This window comes from Astyanax mexicanus, chromosome 16, assembly GCF_023375975.1.
Source record: "Astyanax mexicanus isolate ESR-SI-001 chromosome 16, AstMex3_surface, whole genome shotgun sequence".
NCBI lineage: Eukaryota > Metazoa > Chordata > Actinopteri > Characiformes > Acestrorhamphidae > Astyanax > Astyanax mexicanus.
In genome coordinates, this window is record NC_064423.1 from 2,243,915 (window position 1) to 2,261,293 (window position 17,379).

Genomic DNA, 17,379 nt, shown 5'->3' on the forward strand with positions numbered 1-17,379 from the left:
TGATATTTTTTTATTTTTTTTAGTTTTGTTTGTTTGTTTTGATGTTATATTTGTTATAATAGATTTTGATATCATTTAGGTAGAGGCATTTTTTAAGCCCATGTTAGGTTTTTTCCTCTACCTGCACTATTTGCAGTTTGTGTTTATTGTTTTTATTGGTGCAAAAAAGCTGTTAACAATCTACACCCCCACACTTTATATTTCATGTTTTATCTACTCAACTTCATTTAATTTATCGATAAACATCCATTTCTGCTTTTCAGGCCTGAAACACATTCCAAACAGGTTTTTGGGCTGGTAATGAGTTAAATCATGTGATTTTAAGCAGGTGACATCGACAGGTGATTATCCTGAGATGTTTGAGTTGTTGAGGATCACAGATGGGCAGATGATCTTCAATTTGTAACAAATAGAAAATAACAATGAAAAAATTACTAAAATGTTTAAAAGCAAAATATCCTACAAAAACATATTTTTCCCTCTACACGGTAAAATTGACAGTGTTAAAAAATTACTTTTAAAGAAATGAATTTAACTCTCTCCTAGAAAACATATGGTCCCACTCACTATACTGTAAAAATAGCTCTACCACAAGAGTTAATATTTTAGAATTAATTCAACACCGTATGGAGTCATATATTATCTCTATGTAACTCTCATCAGTTTTAACACATTTTACCCCACAGGATAAAACAACTCTCAAAACAGTTCATTTGAATTTACTTTTGGATATTTTCTAAATTTCACCCGAAACAATTTACCAGAGTATCTATAAAACATTATAAAATGTGAGCTATACCACTAAAAAAACCTCTTTTTTGTCCTATCTAAGCTTTATTTAGAACAAGAGAGACAATCAAAAAACTGCCTAAAATACAGTGTTTTCCCCATAACTCAATAACTTCTGGGTGGAGACCCTTATTCACCATCCAACCCAACAACAGGAGGGTGAATAACAGTCCACCGGGGAAAGCACCACAACTTATTCCCATTTACCTGCAAACACACACATGCATGCATACATAATAACCCCAGAGAAAGAATAACAGTTGACTGCATAACACCAACTCTGTGGATTGTTTATCACTGAGGGTTGTTAAAAAAATGTATTTCATAAAATGTGAAAGTACTGGCACACGCACTTCATAAATACCCAAGCACCGCTTTAAAAAAAAGTTTATTCAGTGCTTATAAATGTGTTATGAAGCCTCTATGTTGGTACTCTTTTCATATTGCTACCAAAGATTTAGTGTATCAATCAGATCCAAGCTCTGCTGAGCCTGTTCACTTTAAACCACTTCCTGTTTTCATTACCTATAAGCAATTCTGAATTATGGTTAATTTTATCAACTATATCAACTATAAGGTTGCTGTTCATAATGACCTAATACTGTAGTACCTTACCTTCTTTCGCTGACTGATCCCTGAGCTCCTTTGGCTCCAGACCACAGGAACATCCTCCCAGTCGCTCCACTGTGCCTGCCACTCTCCAAAGCACTGGATATAGACGGCTGAGACAATCTACCAAAGGAGGAACATAAACTCTCAGTCAACCACGAGCTCACAGATCTCATATCTCACCATTGTTCCCACCAGTGGTTGACAGGAGCTGGAGAAATGTGAATCTCTTACAAGTAAAAACTTCTTATCGTGTCTTATCATGCAAATCCAAATCCAAAGTCCCTCAGAAAGATCCCTCAGAAAGGTCCTTTAGAAAGGTCCCTCAAAGTTATTTTCCCAAGCCCTGAGACTGGTTAACCTCCAACCGTGTGACTTAAAGCATCAAAGAAGAAGAGTCGCCATCAGTAAAGCACCCTCATCGATCAGGTTAAAAACATCCCAAAAGCTCAAAAACCCAACTGCCCAAGATCCCAGGAGCCCAAGAGCCGTGGACCAATAGAAGTGATCCTTTCCCAGAGGAAGAGAGCAGGTGAGGGCGATCAAAGGATAATCCTCCAGCAGAGTGAAGTCTGTCTACCTGAATAAAGCAGCTCTCCACAAATACGGCGCACATCAATCGGCGGGGCCGCCTTCATCTGCTCCCTCATTTCCTGCCCGCTTGTTTGTTATTGACTATTCATAGGCGGCGAGCAGCGGGATGGGGGGATAATGAGCAGAGTGGTGGGCAGGGAGAGGAGCACCCACCACGCCATTGATCCCCAGCAGCGTGAGTGAAGGGTGAGGGAGGGCGAGCGAGCGAGGGAGCCAGCCCGGCTCTGAGCCTCCTCATGCCGAGCAGACAGGCTCTGATTGGCCTTGATGGAGAGCGCTGTAGCGCAGTGGTGACACAGGTGTTTGGACCAAACCATCGCCAGTCTCGACTGACTGCACACCCCGGCACGTGTGATAAAGTGGGCTCAGTTGAACTCTAATTGTTTATTGTCCTTAGGGAACCCTTTCTTTGTCATGTTATCATTTTTTGCATAATAGTTGGGACTCCCAAGCCTTAACTCAACATCAGTGTGTAGTCTTACCATCCAGGGGTACACAATTTTCCTTACACTGCAAAATTGACATTGTCAAATTAACTCAGTAAGAGTTACATACATATGGCCCCACTCACTATAGTGTTAAATAACTCTAACACAAGAGTTAATATTTTAGAGTTAATTCAAAACCTTATGGAATCATATATTAAGCCTATGTAACTCTTAACTTGACTTTCACCCAAAAAACTATATACCAGAGTATCTATAAAACATTATAAAATGTGAGCTATTTTTTATCCTATCTAAGCTTTATTTAGAACAAGAGACACCATCAAAAACTTCCATAACACAATAACTCTTGGGTGGAGACCCTTATCCACCATCCAACCCAACACCAAGAGGGTAAATAACGCTTCATCAGGGGAACCACCACAACTAAGCTAAACCACACATTGCAACTCTGAGTAATTAACACCAACTCTGTGGATACTGAGGATTGTTGGAAACATTTTACTGTGTAGAAAGCTAGCTTGGAGCTAGTACTTAAATAAGTGTGTAACGTAAGTGCCTTTAGACAATTTTTTTGTCTACGCCACTATGCATGTATAAATAAATTAGTGACCATAGAATAGAGTAGAGTTTAGTTGATGTTGAAAGCGAGAACCCTAAACTGTGTCCTTACGGAACCCTTCTTTTGTAATGATATCTTTATTTGCAGAATAATATTTGAACAGGTTAGCTATATGTGCAGGGCATCCAACAGCCACGTGTGTTGCCCCCTCTAATGGCAGGGCTTCAAACTGACATTTTTCAGCAGGAAAAGGGTGTCCTAGGAATGTCTTCACCAGATTGCAACATTTTCTTAACTTGCCTGGTTGCCAGATTTGTCACCAATCAAACATTAATTGGACCAGCTCTGGGAAGTGTAGAGCAGATATAGATACAACATCAGTGTGCTGAAGACCTTTTCGCTCTTACCATTAAAAGCTTGATATTTTGATAAGTTTGATATTTGCACTCATGATTTTATCGTTTTTCTTTGTGAAAAAGTAAATAAAATAGTGCCTCAAATATATTATTTCCATTCATATATTTAGTAAGCATTATTATTCTTTTAAAAGCATAGGCTAGTACAATATAAGACTTTCACAAACACCAAACCAAACAAAAAAGGTATGATTTGAGACCATTTCAGTAATTCGAAATTAATTTACAAATAACCTTTAAAGGGCGCCGAGTGGTCCAGCAGTCTACAGCACTGCTACTATGATCGGAAGCTCGCTGGTTTGAATCCCATTCATAAGAGCCCAACTGGCCTTGCTCTCTCTGGGTGGGTACAGTAGATGGTTCTCCTCCCCCTCATCACTCCTAGGGTGATGTGGATCATCACAAGCTGATATATCAGAACCGAGTCGGTGTGCTTTCCTCCGAGCGTTAGCGCTGTGATGCTACTTGACAATGCTACAGCATCAGCAGCAGTTCAAAAAGAGGCGAAGTCTGACTTCACATGTGTCTGAGGAGGCGTGCGCTAGTCTTCACCCGACTTGTATTGGGGCATCACCAGTGATGGGGAATATACAGCTGAGTAACAGCTAAATGGGTGGAAAATTGGTCTAGCTAAATTGTGAGAAAAATTGGATTTTTTTAATAATAAAAAAATATATACATATAAAACTAAACAGACAACTTGGTGTTTCTTTTTCGTTTTTTTTATGGCATTGCCAAAGTATTGAATCGGTTCTCGTTATTGGCAGAAAATCAACATCAAAATGTGATCGGGACATCCCTACTGCTTGGTGCTTTATTTTTTTGTCAATGAGTGAGTGAGGGACTGAGGGGATGAGTGATTATATAAAGTGACAGAGTGTCAGTGAGTGAGTGAATGTAAGTTTTGTGGAGAATGCAGAGCTCCAGTTACGATCAGGCGACAGGTGGGATTGTATGACAGTCTGCAAAGTCACCATCTCAGTGACCCCTCGACCATTTCACGGTAAATCTCAGCCATCGGTATGTATCGGCTACATGAATATTTGGATGGACGGGGCATTTTTGTGTGTCTGCTCTGGCAGATCGCTGCATTCTGCTCTCAGAGCGTGTAATTCCATTTGTGAGGGCTCCGTTAGTCAGACTGAGCCATTTGTTTACGAGCTCGGCTCTCAGTCGTGCCAAGGGAAACTGGCAGAGCCGCAGCTTCTAATTCAGGACGGACGTTTGATAACCCGCAATAAAAGATTCGGACCGTGCCCTGTAGGGGAAATCTGGGAAGACCACAGATGAGAAAATTGTGTGTTTGTGTGCTTTATCGTGTAGCTTTTTTGAATTAACTTTTGCCACAGTAGTACTTAATATAGCGCTGAATCCATTCACACAAACAGCAAACAAACATGACGCAAGAACAAGAAAATCATAGGGTTCTCAATGGTCCAGTGATCTAAAGAGCTGTCACCATGATCGGGAGATCGCTTGTTCGAATCCCAGTCATGCAGCTTGCCATCAGCTGCCGGAGCCCTGAGAGAGCCCAACTGGCCTTGCTCTCTCTGGGTGGTTACAGTAGATGACGCTCTTTCCCCTCATCACTCCTAGGGTGATGTGAACCAGCACAATGCTGCGTCTGTGAGCTGATGTATCAGAATCGAGTCGCTACGCTTTCCTCCGAGTGTTAGCACTGTGATGCTATTTGCCAATGCTGCATCAGCAGCCGTTTAAAAAGAGGCGGAGTCTGACTTGACATGTGTCGGAGGAGGGTGTCAGGGTTTAATCAATAAGCCACCAGTGTTTCTTTATTTTTTAATATCATAGTTGAAAGGAAGTGCTTTCATACACCAGTCTTGGTACAGTGTTGCACTTCCAGTCAGTGTTAAAGCAGAGTAGCTCCACAAACAGATAACTGACATCCAAGCCCAGGCCTGACAGTCTGCCATACACAAACTCATGCTGCTACTGAATGCCTCAGGGGTTAAAGCTTAAACACTGTTTGTGTAATTTCCTCTGGAGCTCATTTAACACTCAGCCACTCAGCAGAGCCCAGAAGGAAGCTTTCTCCATTACAGATTAACGACAAGGCTAAGCCACCCTTACTGTACGGAACTACAGTATATCCAGTAGTATCTACTTATATTGAACATTATTTAATGCACTTTTTATGGGATGCCGAATGGCTTTATAGAGTCCATCACTGTGATTTTGTTCTATTCCCTTGGGTTCTATAGAAATTAAGCCAAAAACTGTGCAACATGTGGTAAAAACATATGCAAAAACAGAGACTAGAGACAAAGCCTGATTCACCTACTAATTTTCCCCAGAGCAAGTGTCTCAGACTGCCTTCATTGAGTTTCATTTACAGCACAGCCTCTTTTCCCCTTTTGTTCAAATTTGACCAGCAATCGTAATGTTTACACTTAAAGTAAAAATAAAAGTTCATGTATTATTCAAGTACCAAAATCTTTTATTTTCCCACAAATCTCCAGTACACCTTATGATCCAGTGCGCCTACTGTATGATTATGTGTTTTAACAGTCAGGTTGTAAGAAGCAGTAAAGCCACTCCGCTGAAGTACAGCGTTATACAGGAGTTTCAGTTTAGTTCTCCAGCAGTATTAACATTAGCTGCTAACCCGCTAAGTGCTAGCTTTTTTGCCATTCAGAGGTGAGTATTATCAGCCTGTAGCCTGCTGCTAACCCCGGCTAGCACTGCTGGAGCAGCATTAGCATTAGCCACTAAACAGGCTAAGCGCTAGCTCTTTTGTCGTTCAGAGGTAAGTATATCGCCTGTAGCCTGCGAGTTTAACAAATCAACTGCAAATCAGCTCCATGTAATGCAGACTGTCTCTTCCAACTGGGCTGTCTGCCAATCACATCAATCCTAAGTGTTTCCCCGTCTTCTTACTATATATAATACTAAGTATTTGCCCCCCCAGGCCCTGAAGCAGCAAAGAAGCCCTACACCATCACACTACCCCCACCACGTTTTACGTTGAGTATAATATTCTATTTCTGAAATATTTTTTTTAGTTGTATGCTATATTTAATGGAACACACATTTTCCAAAAATGTCCACTTTTATCAAGTTAGTCCAAAAAATATTTACCCAAAGTTCTGGGGATCAAGAATGTAGAAAGAAAGTAAATGTGAGACGGATGGTTGTGTTGTTTTCGGTCAGCAGTGTTTTTTTTTTTACTTTGGAACTCTCCCATGGAGACCATTTCTCCTTATTATTACATTTAAATGTCGCTGTGGGTTCTTTTGTGACCTCCTGGATGAGTTGTTCATGCCCTTTTGGAGTAATTTGGTCGGCCGGTCACTCCTGGGAAGATTCACCAGTGTTCAATGTTTTCTTCCATTAGTGAATATTAGTGAATCACTGTGGTTCTCTAGATTCTCAAAGCTTTAGAAATTACTTTATAACCTTTTCCATACTGATAGATGATCAATAACTTTGTGTTCTCTTCTGTTTTTGATTTTTTCTTCAGATTGGAGCATTGTGTGCTGCTTTTATCTGCTTCATGTTGTCAGACAGGTTCTATTTAAGTGATTTCTTGATTCTGCAGGTCTGGCAGTAATCAGGCCTGGTTGTGGTTAGTAGTAAAATTAAACTCAGTTTTCCAAAAAGTCTGATTAACTTTTTTTAATTTACTTTTTCACAAAGGGCTAGATTGGTTTGGATATGTTTTTTTCCCTGAATAAATGAAATTATGTTTTAATGTTTTATGCTTTTTATATTTACTCAGGTTATATTTTTCGGATATTAAAGTTTGTTTGATTATGTAAAAATGTAAGTATTACAAAAATAAAAAAAAGCAGAAAAAATCTGTAGAGCGGCAAATACTTTTTTGGAAATAAAAATGTGACAATATTAACACAGTGATGACTAACTGTTGGAATTGTTGGAAAAGACAGTTCATAGGAGATAAATAAGGTGGAAAATGACTGAGGCTGTTTTGTCATTTAAACAAACAGCGATGGGCGGAGCCAGCTCTGTCCACACTTCTTTCCAGTGATTGGTCTGTCTAAATGGTTGGTATTTGCCCTTGCGATCACCTTGCAGCCGCCCAGCGTCTCATTGGAAGCTCTTGTGTTTTCACTAACAAAGACATTTGGAGTGTGTCCAAAACATCTGGACCATTCTCAAATGGATCAACGGTTTCGCCAAGCCCTTCATGACTCCCCCCATAATTCTGTGGACACTTTTGCATCTGTGTCCCAGCTAAAGATAATGAGTGTTCTGCATGTAGTGCACCAGTAGTGGCTACACGTCTCTGGGTAATGATTCTGCAGAGGGTAATAAACGCTCAGGTATGAACATTGGGACGTTAAGGCGCATTCCCATATGGCGCAGAGCAGACCAGTGTACAGTGATTCTGTGAACATTAGCCTATGTGTCAATGTGTCTGGCTAAATGGCACCAAATGCTGCCTTCTGGAGGCCTGACACCTGGAAATGATAACGGATTATTCTCCTCTCCGCTAATGACTGTCTGCTAACACTCCCCACCTGAGATCTCCTGAGGAGCGAGGAGTGAATAATTCTCCTGTTTCAACATCTAAAGTAAATTAGATTAGGAAGCAGCTTAAATAGAATTGTGTTCCTACTCTGTAACAAATTACTGTATTTTTTACAGTAAATATAGTTCATACAGTAAATAACTATTTAGCTATAGCGTCAGAGTTTAGGAATAAATCTACACTGATGCATGTGGTGGTCTAGAAGTGAGGAGTTTTCAGGTACATTTCTGGTTCTATATGTTTTGGTGGTGGAAAACACAGGAGCGCCACTGACTGATTAAAAGCCTGACAACAGTCAATCATCAGAGTCCATTCCTATAGGTGCTCACAGTGCTCGTACATCCACACTCATAACTCAACAATAAAGAGAATAAAGAATAAAATAACATTACTGTTCCCTGTTAATTGAGCTGCTGGTGTATCTTAACAGTGTAAACGAGCAGTTCAGTATCTGTCTCTGCTGAGACGCACAAAAGTGTCACACTGTTAAGATACAAACACGCCAAAGTCAGAGCTCACCTGACTCTTAAAGAGAACTGACACACTAATTTATTTCAGGTTTATTTTCTGTTACAGCCAAAACTAACCACACCCATGATTAAGTAAGATAATTATTATATGCCTTTTGTGTGATATGCAATTGACCAGTGCGCTAATACAGAGCACTAAAATATGGCCCCTTTGTGTCTAAGAAAAATCCCGGCCTAAGCCATACTGATTCTCTGCTAAAAAATGAGAAATGTTGAAGATAAATGAGTTTTATAATGTACATATGACTGCAGTGTCCAGCGAGTCTCGTTAGCACTGCTCTTTTCATTGGCTAAAAGATCCCCTGCTTATGCCTCTTATTAAACACATAATTACATTCCTAATCACGCATGAAATTATGCCACTAATGACAACAGTGGAGGTAAACTCCAAAGGACAACACTGTTGATGAGGTTAAAGACATTAAATTAAGTGTCATTATCTCGAACAATGTCGTCATGTTAGCAGCATATTGAGAAGAATTATCAGTGTCTCAGTAAATTCAGGTAATTACACTCGTTACATCACTGCAGAGTAAAAAAAAGTTTTTCGACCTCCTGCTACAGTCTGACCATGATGGCTACAATATGGTACACTGTCCACAGTCACTTTATTCCGCTTCACTCTTTTATTTCATGTGCACAGTGCATGACACGCTGCATTAAACTTTTGTTTGGTGCATCATACGAGCATCACACACAGAACAGACGCCTTTTAAACATGGAGGAGAAGATGGTAAAAGCAGAAATTAGAATTTCCAGGATTAGATTAGAAAAAAGATTCAAATTTAATTGCCATCCTCCAGATTATTTTGCATGATTTGCATGCTACAAATATCAGCGCATCACCATGCATCAAAAACATATGCAAGTGGACCCCATTCACAGGCTGTTTGATGTGTGTTGGCTAATATAACATAAATGGTAGTTGTAGTGTTCTCCTCCAAGCATGTTGAGCTTTTCAGGGACATATGTTCACAGCAGTGACTTGGTTTTACCCTCTAACTCAGGGGTGTCCAAACTACGGCCAGCGGGCCATTTGCGGCCTGGTATTTTAGTAATAGAATGAAAGTTGTCCCGCTGTTAAGCAGGTTTTTATAATGTGAGATTCAAAGTTTGAACGTTAGGTGTCAGAAACGGGCCAAAGAGTCTAAAAGCGGAGAGAGTGCTCATTTCTAGCGCAGAAAAATGGAGCAAAGAGTCTAAAAGCGGAGAGGGTGTGTATTTCTAGCGCAGAAAAACGAGCCAAAGAGTCTAAAAGCGGAGAGAGTGCACATTTCTAGCGCAGAAAAACGGGGCAAAAGAGTCTAAAAGCGGAGAGGGTGCGCATTTTTAGCGCAGTAAAATGGGCCAAAGAGTCTAAAAGCGGAGAGAGTGCGCATTTTTAGCAGAGAAAAACGGAGCAAAAGAGTCTAAAAGCGGAGAGAGTGCATTTTTAGCGCAGCAAAACAGGCAAAAGAGTCTAAAAGCGGAGAGACACTGTCAAAGATAAAGACAGTTAGTCAAAAAAAATTTTGGACACCCCTGCTCTAACTAATATTTTTTGTTTGAAATAGTTTTAGTTTGGAATACGTTTCCATATTAACTGTCCATTAAAAGTCAGTGGACTTGCTGGCACCACTAATTCAATGTTTCTAATAATATACAGCTCTGGAAAAAATGAAGAGACCACTTCAGTTTCTGAATCAGTTTGAGTAAAATAACTTTTTATGTTGTTTTAATCTATAAACTACAAACAACATTTCTCTTAAATTCGAAAGAAAAAAATCATTTAGAGCATTTATTTGCAGAAAATGAGAAATGGTTGAAATAACAAAAAGATGCAGAGCTTTCAGACCTCAAATAATGCAAAGAAAACAAGTTCATATTCATTAAGATTTAAGAGTTCAGAAATGTGGTTTTTAATCACAGTTTTCATGCATCTTGGCATCATGTTCTCCTCCACCAGTCTTACACACTGCTTTTGGATAACTTTATGCTGCTTTACTGCTGGTGCAAAAATGTCCAGCAGTTCAGTTTGGTGGTTTGATGGTTTGTGATCATCCATCTTCCTCTTGAATATATTCCAGAGGTTTTCAATTTAGTAAAACCAAAGAAACTCATAATTTTTCAGTGCTCTTTTATTTTTTTCTATGTGAATTAGCGGGTCTATGAGATTTGCAAATCTCTGCATTCTGTTTTTATTTAAGTTCATTTACATTTTACAAAGCATCACAACTTCTTTTGGAAATTGGGTTGTAAAATCAGCAGATAATTTAAGTATTAATTAATAAAAATATAAATTTAAAGGCTTCAAAACATCTACTGAAGGTATTCAGACACTTCACTGCTGTTACGTCACTGATACAGTCAGGTCTCTAACAGCTCAACAATAAATATGCAAAACTATTCTGTTGTAATTTAAAGATTATTCCTCTTGAATTGTGATGTAAGTCTAAACTCCAGTCACATCTTATTTGCTTCTATAAAAATAAGAAGGTTTGTATATAGTACCAGTCAAAAATATGGACATACCTTTTCTAATTCAATGTGTTTCTTTCTTTTTATTACTTTTTTACATTGTAAATTTAATATTTAAGACTATATTACATTTATTACATTTTAATTCTTGAATTTTAATGAGCCGATGTAGAAAATACATTAAATAAAGTAATAAAGTAAATGGGCGCAGAGTGGTCCAGCATTATAAAGTGCTGCCGCTATGACTGGAGATCGCTGGTTCAAATCCCAGTCATGCAGCTCGCCGTCAGCTGCCGGAGCCCTGAGAGAGCACAGTTGGCCTTGCTCTCTCTGGGTGGGTACAGTAGATGGCGCTCTCTCTTTCCCCTCATCACTCCTAGGGTGATGTGGATCAGCACAAGGCTGCATCTGTGAGCTGATGTATCAGAACAGAGTCGTTGCGCTTTCTTCCTCCGAGTGTTAGCGCTGTGATGCTACTCGGCAAAGTTCAAAAAGAGGCGGAGTCTAAATTCACATGTATCGGAGGAGGCGTGTGCTAGTCTTCTTAACCCTCCAGGTGTTGGGGCATCACTAGTGATAGGAGATATACAGCTGAGTAGCAGCTGAATTTGGAGAAAAATGGGAGAAAATTTGAAAAGAAAATAGAAATAAGAATTAGTTTTTTGCTTGTTTATTTAATCTAAAAAGGCCCATTTAGAATAAAACATCACCAAACATTTTACCATAAACTTTCCAATTCATTTGTTGTTTTTTTTAAGACTGTGACAACATTTTTCCTCTGTATTAATTCATCATGTTCATCAGCAAATGTAATTACATTTTAATGAGCCCATTTTCAGGTCATTACTCTAATGAGAGTTTTATTATGGAAAGTTTCTACACTGCTGGTCAGAAAGGGATGCAATCTGAACACATGCTCATAAAAGTGCATGGAATATTAAACGCTCGTCACCGCTCTGCTGATGCAAATGCAGGTAGATAAACAAAAGAGCCGACTCTGCAAACCCAGCAGCCTGGAGATCTGAGAGAGCAGCACAGCTAGAGCTTCCGCTAATGCAGGAGCACACACGGGCTAAGTGCCAAAGTAGTTGAGCTGGTTAGCAACACTGTTTGTGTATCTGAGCCGCTAAGTTGTATAACTCTCCTGACGTTTTAGTTACACACTTACACAGTTACTCACAGCGTCATGGAAAATTTATCCACTATTCTATCACTATCTATTGCATCATCATCTTCACTATCCTAGTACTATCCTGTACCAGTGCTTAAAATGGGCCGGTACCAAAATTCATATAGGCTCTGATCTTTGTGAATTCTGGAAAGAGCAACATATTTTAAAAAGGACATATTGTGTTAAACTCACTTTTTTGAGGCCTTTTGTAATCCCACTTGGGTTTCAACTGCCCTTATAAGGCAAGGCAAGGCAAGTTTATTTATATAGCAACTTTCATAAACAACGATCATTAAAAGTGCTTTACAAATTAATAAATACACAGAGAAGTCAAATTAAAAACATGTAAAAGAATAACAGTAAAAATAAAATAAGAATAAAGCATGAATAAAACATGAAACAAAAGTGCCGTTTCAGAATAAAAGTGTGTGGAGCTGCAGTGTTTTAAGCTGAGCTAAAGGCCTGATCAAACATGTAGGTTTTTAGTCTGGATTTAAAAGTGTCTAGTGTTGGGGCTCTTCTAATGCTCTCTGTCAACTGGTTCAATTTAAAAGCTCCCTCTCCATCAGTGGCGATTGCTCTAAAAAAAGGGAAGCTCAGCTTCACGTAAAATGTACAAAAATAAGTGATTAAATATATACTGTTGTGTGTACATGTCACTGATTAAATATGCGCTACACCGCGCTGAACTTACTTCAGAATCAGCTTCTTATCACTGGTAACGCCGCGGCTTTCCTCTCACTCATTCCCGCAGCTTCACAGCGCTGCTTTAAACAGTGCACAGACTTCAATAAAGCAAAGCGCGCGGCGAAACGAGACGAGTCATTGGATAAATGCTGGGCTTTGTCCCGCCCATCGGACGCTCAGCGTCTCTGGGGGTCTATGGGGCAGTGGGCTGGCCTCGGCCGGCCCGGATGCTCAGCTTCTGCATGATGATTGGATGATCTGTCTGAGGCGGAGTCCCCTTTTGATTGACAGCGAAATGAGCAAATCAGCGATCTTTTAGTGTAAAAACCGTGATGGGGGCATTTTCATTCTGTTCTGAGTTGAACCTGAGACTTTCCTAATCCTTATAGCGGCATTTTCTTTATTAAAAACGACCAGCGACAAATCCAGCTTCTATGTCTGGTGCTTTTCTGTAGCTGCTTGTGTTTGGAGACTGTTTGGAGATGTTTATTCATGTCATAGTGTCTTTTTTATGTAATTGTTCAATGTAAAGAATAGGTACCTTTTTGTTGTGTAGTGAAAACTTGAAAATAATGCCTTTTGTTTACAAAAAAAAAAAAAACATCTCAGGGAGAGTAAATTGAGCTTCCCCTCCTTGAAAGACGAGCATCCGCCACTGCTCTCCATGTATAGTTTTTACCTTAGGCTAACTGACCAGTTCCTGATGATCTGAGAGTTCTGCTCGGCTCATACTGCTGGGGCACATCAGATAAATATGCTGGTCCTGCAAAGTCTATTCTGTAACATACTGGTATCCAGTGTAGGGATTTAAGGATGGGGTGATGTGCTCCCTTCTTTTACTTCTAGTCAGAAGTCTGGCTGCTGAATTCTGAATCAGCTGAAGCTGTTTGATGGTCTTTTTTGGGAGTCCAGTTAGGAGTCCATTACAGTAATCAATCCTACCAGGTCTGATTTAAATAGAAAATCTCTGAAACACTCCAACTCCAGCACTCCACACATGTTTTCTGTGAGTCAGCTGAACGATTTTGTTGTCAGGAATCATATGCTTCTTATAGCTGTTTTTAATGCCCTCTACTTGTGATGTCACAATAACCTATGCAATCAAAATATGCCAACGCGCAGAGAACCACACTGCCACCCTTGAAGAAACATCATTTCAAGCTGCTGGTTGAGAACATTAGACAGTACACAGCAGGAGTAGCCAGCAGACTTTGTTTGAGGGAGGGATCTGTACCTGCTGTCTGTGGCAAATCAGCAGTAGAGGGAAATGTAAGTACTTTCAAATAATGAGTAAGTATTTAAGTGCCACAGCACATTCTGAAAGGGACTGAAACTGGCAAGAATACAGCTGGTGAGATCTCTTTATCTCTTTATGTGAGAGTGATTTTGTAAATAGTTCTTCATAAACATGTGTTGTATAGCCCATAGACCTATTCTAACTGCCTATAGACCTATTCTAACTTGTGTAAAAAGAGGCATAATATTTCCCCTTTAAAAGCACTGATGAAATCTGATAAAACTGGCATAGATGGTCACATATATGGGGGCTTTCCTAGACTTTTCCCAGATGTTTTACATATGGAAACCATGCACTGGTTGAAACACGAATTTTGGATTAATTTTTTCTTTATAAAAAAAATCCAATAAGTTTGGTGGTTTTGCAGCTCTAGAGAGAAAAGCCACCATCTATGTGGGAATCTGCAAATGTGCATTACCCCCAACAAGCCTAAAAAGCTTGGTAAAAACATGTTTTAATTTGAATTTAGACTGCAAATCAGAAATAAATGTGACAAGAGTGCCAAGTACAAATACCATCAAATCCAGCAAAACTAACTAGACCAATGCTATCTGATTGGTTAACTAATTAAATCTCACTGTCTATTTTACACTAACATGAGACTGTTACACCTGACACTGTCAGTCTGCCTGCTCCCTAAAGACTCCAACTCCCAGCATGCTCAGCCTATGGACTGCAATGACTCTGCTGAGCATGTGACACTATCACCCTCTTCCTTGCTAGTGTACTGATTGGTTGTTTACTTGATTACTCCCAGGTGTGCTCCTAGTATTTATAGCCCCCCCAGCTCCCTCAGTTCCTTGCTGAGTATTATCTGGTTCTCTAGCTCTGTTACAACAATGGTTTCCATAGCCTGTCCTGTTTCTTTGTTTATTGGCCTGTTTCTGTTTCTGGACCACTCTTTAGCCTTTCCCTTGTTATTTCTGCTTTCTGTTATTGACCTCCTGCTTTCCTTGACTACTATCTTAGCCCTAGCCCTCCTGCCTGGCCCTCACTATGATACAGGTATGTCCTTCGTTTCTGCTGCTTGGTCTATTGTATATTTTGTGTACTTTGTAAATACACCCCTTGATTTTATTCAGCATGTGTCTCCCCATTCCTTGGTCCCGGTATTCCTCACAGAGACTTACTGAAAAAAGAACAAGGAAACTGCTAATGATCTGCTGATGATCTGCTAATGTAATCAATAACACACAAACACCACATTATCATGCAGAATAAGGATTAAGAACTGAATTCTGGGGGAAAATAAAAATGTTACAATATTACTACAGAGAAAACTAGCTTTTGGAATTGTTGTGACTCTGCACTAAACAAAGAATATATATAAAATGACCATCAATAAACATTATCAATAAACGTCTATTTTTAGGTCTACTTTTACACCTTCATAAGGCACACCGGATTTTTGCATTATGTTAAACTTGTAAGGCACAGGGGTGTCACCATGTTTTTTTTCTAATTGAACATGTCCTGTAAAGCTAAGCTAAGCTAAGTAACAAAACAGTAATTCTTAAAAAAAAAATTTAAGTCTTAAATAAATTAATTAAATTCTGAAAACTGTTTATTTGAGTGAGTAAAGCGCTTCCTTTTAGTTACAGTTAGCTAAACGGCAAAGGAGCTAGTGCTGTGGTTAGCGGCTAATACTAATGCTGCTCCAGTCTCGGTGCTGGAGAAACTAAACTGAAACTCCTGTATAACTCTGTACTTCAGCAGAGTGGCTTTACTGCTTCTTAATACCTGATTGTTAAAATTTATACATAAGATTCCCCGGATTATAAGACACACTGTTGATTTTGGGGAAAGGATTTTAGTGCAACTTATAGAGCGAAATCATGAGAAAAGATGAGCTGAATGGACTGAGACTGATCTGAAGATAATAAGACTATGTTCACTACATTACCAAAACTTCCACAATAACATCAGATCCTGGATCTCTTGCTCTCCACATGTATGATGTGTGTGTTTTTACTGGACTCCAGCTGGGGATTATTTTTAAAACAGTGACGAGAGTTCAGGAAAGCAGATTTTTGGTAAACAAGATCATTGTAATTCTGCAAACAAACAGACTTTTTGAGGTCGTCTCTTACCCAACTTTATGTAATTTTACCCTCAATCACTCTCAGTTAAACACATATCAGCACACTGAAATTACACTCCACAGCCCAGCGCTCAGTCCCTAAATTACACGCTACTGGAAACCAATCAGCAGCTCCAATTCCAAAAAGGAAATGCTCATTGCAGCTCATCCCAAACATCCCAAACCTTCGCTCACATTCTTGGCAAAGCAATAAACAGTCAAACCGGAGCTGTGAAATTACCACCTGTCCATTCAATGTCAAAAGGACAAAGGAAGCCCCTGTTTTACCTGCTTCTCTAAATGATGATATAAAGCTGTAATCAGTAAAACACATGACTGTCCATTATCATGTAATACCACCAATACACTTTTACTAAAACCCTGATGGGAACACTATAAATACTGTACATGTATTAAAGTAATAAATACTGTATTTATAGTAGTGCTGTCAATCTTAACATGAACACTTTAAATTAAACATTGTACCAATTTGGCTTAGAATGCGCAGAAAAACGGACCAAAGAGTCTAAAAGCGGAGAGAGTGCGCAGTTGTAGCGCAGAAAAACGGGCCAAAGAGTCTAAAGCGGAGAGAGTGCGCAGTCGTAGCGAGGAAAAACAGGCCAAAGAGTCTAAAAGCGGAGAGAGTGCTCAGTTGTAGCGCAGAAAAACGGGCCAAAGAGTTTAAAAGTGGAGAGAGTGCGCAGTCGTAGCGCGGAAAAACGGGCCAAAGAGTCTAAAAGCGGAGAGAGTGAGCAGTTGAAGTTCAGAAAAAACAGGCCAAAGAATCTAAAAGCAGAGAGAGTGTTCAGTTGAAGCTCAGAAAAACAGACCAAAGAGTCTAAAAGCAGAGAGAGTGTGCAGTTGTAGCCCAGAAAAACAGACCAAAGAGTCTAAAAGCGGTGAGAGTGCTCAGTTGTAGCGCAGAAAAACGGGCCAAAGAGTCTAAAAGCGGAGAGAGTGCTCAGTTGAAGCTCAGAAAAACGGGCCAAAGAGTCTAAAAGCGGAGAGAGTGCTCAGTTGAACCTCAGAAAAACGGGCCAAAGAGTCTAAAAGCGGAGAGAGTGAGCAGTTGTAGTGCAGAAAAACGGGCCAAAGAGTCTAAAGCGGAGAGAGTGCGCAGTCGTAGCGAGGAAAAACAGGCCAAAGAGTCTAAAAGCGGATAGAGTGCTCAGTTGTAGCGCAGAAAAACGGGCCAAAGAGTTTAAAAGTGGAGAGAGTGCGCAGTTGT

At 39.7% G+C, this 17,379-nt stretch overlaps 1 protein-coding gene across 2 annotated transcripts in view; it reads right to left on the reverse strand.

Annotated features, from left to right (window-relative positions):
- Positions 1 to 17,379, reverse strand: part of si:ch211-247n2.1 (calcium-activated potassium channel subunit beta-2) — a 68,252-nt gene that overhangs the window by 25,768 nt on the left and 25,105 nt on the right. For both annotated transcript variants that reach the window (XM_022669976.2, XM_049465768.1), the window contains exon 2: positions 1,405 to 1,521. In XM_022669976.2, coding sequence (XP_022525697.2) covers positions 1,405 to 1,457 — 53 coding nt within the window. In that variant the 5' untranslated portion in view covers positions 1,458 to 1,521. The remainder of the gene's footprint in view (positions 1 to 1,404; positions 1,522 to 17,379) is intronic.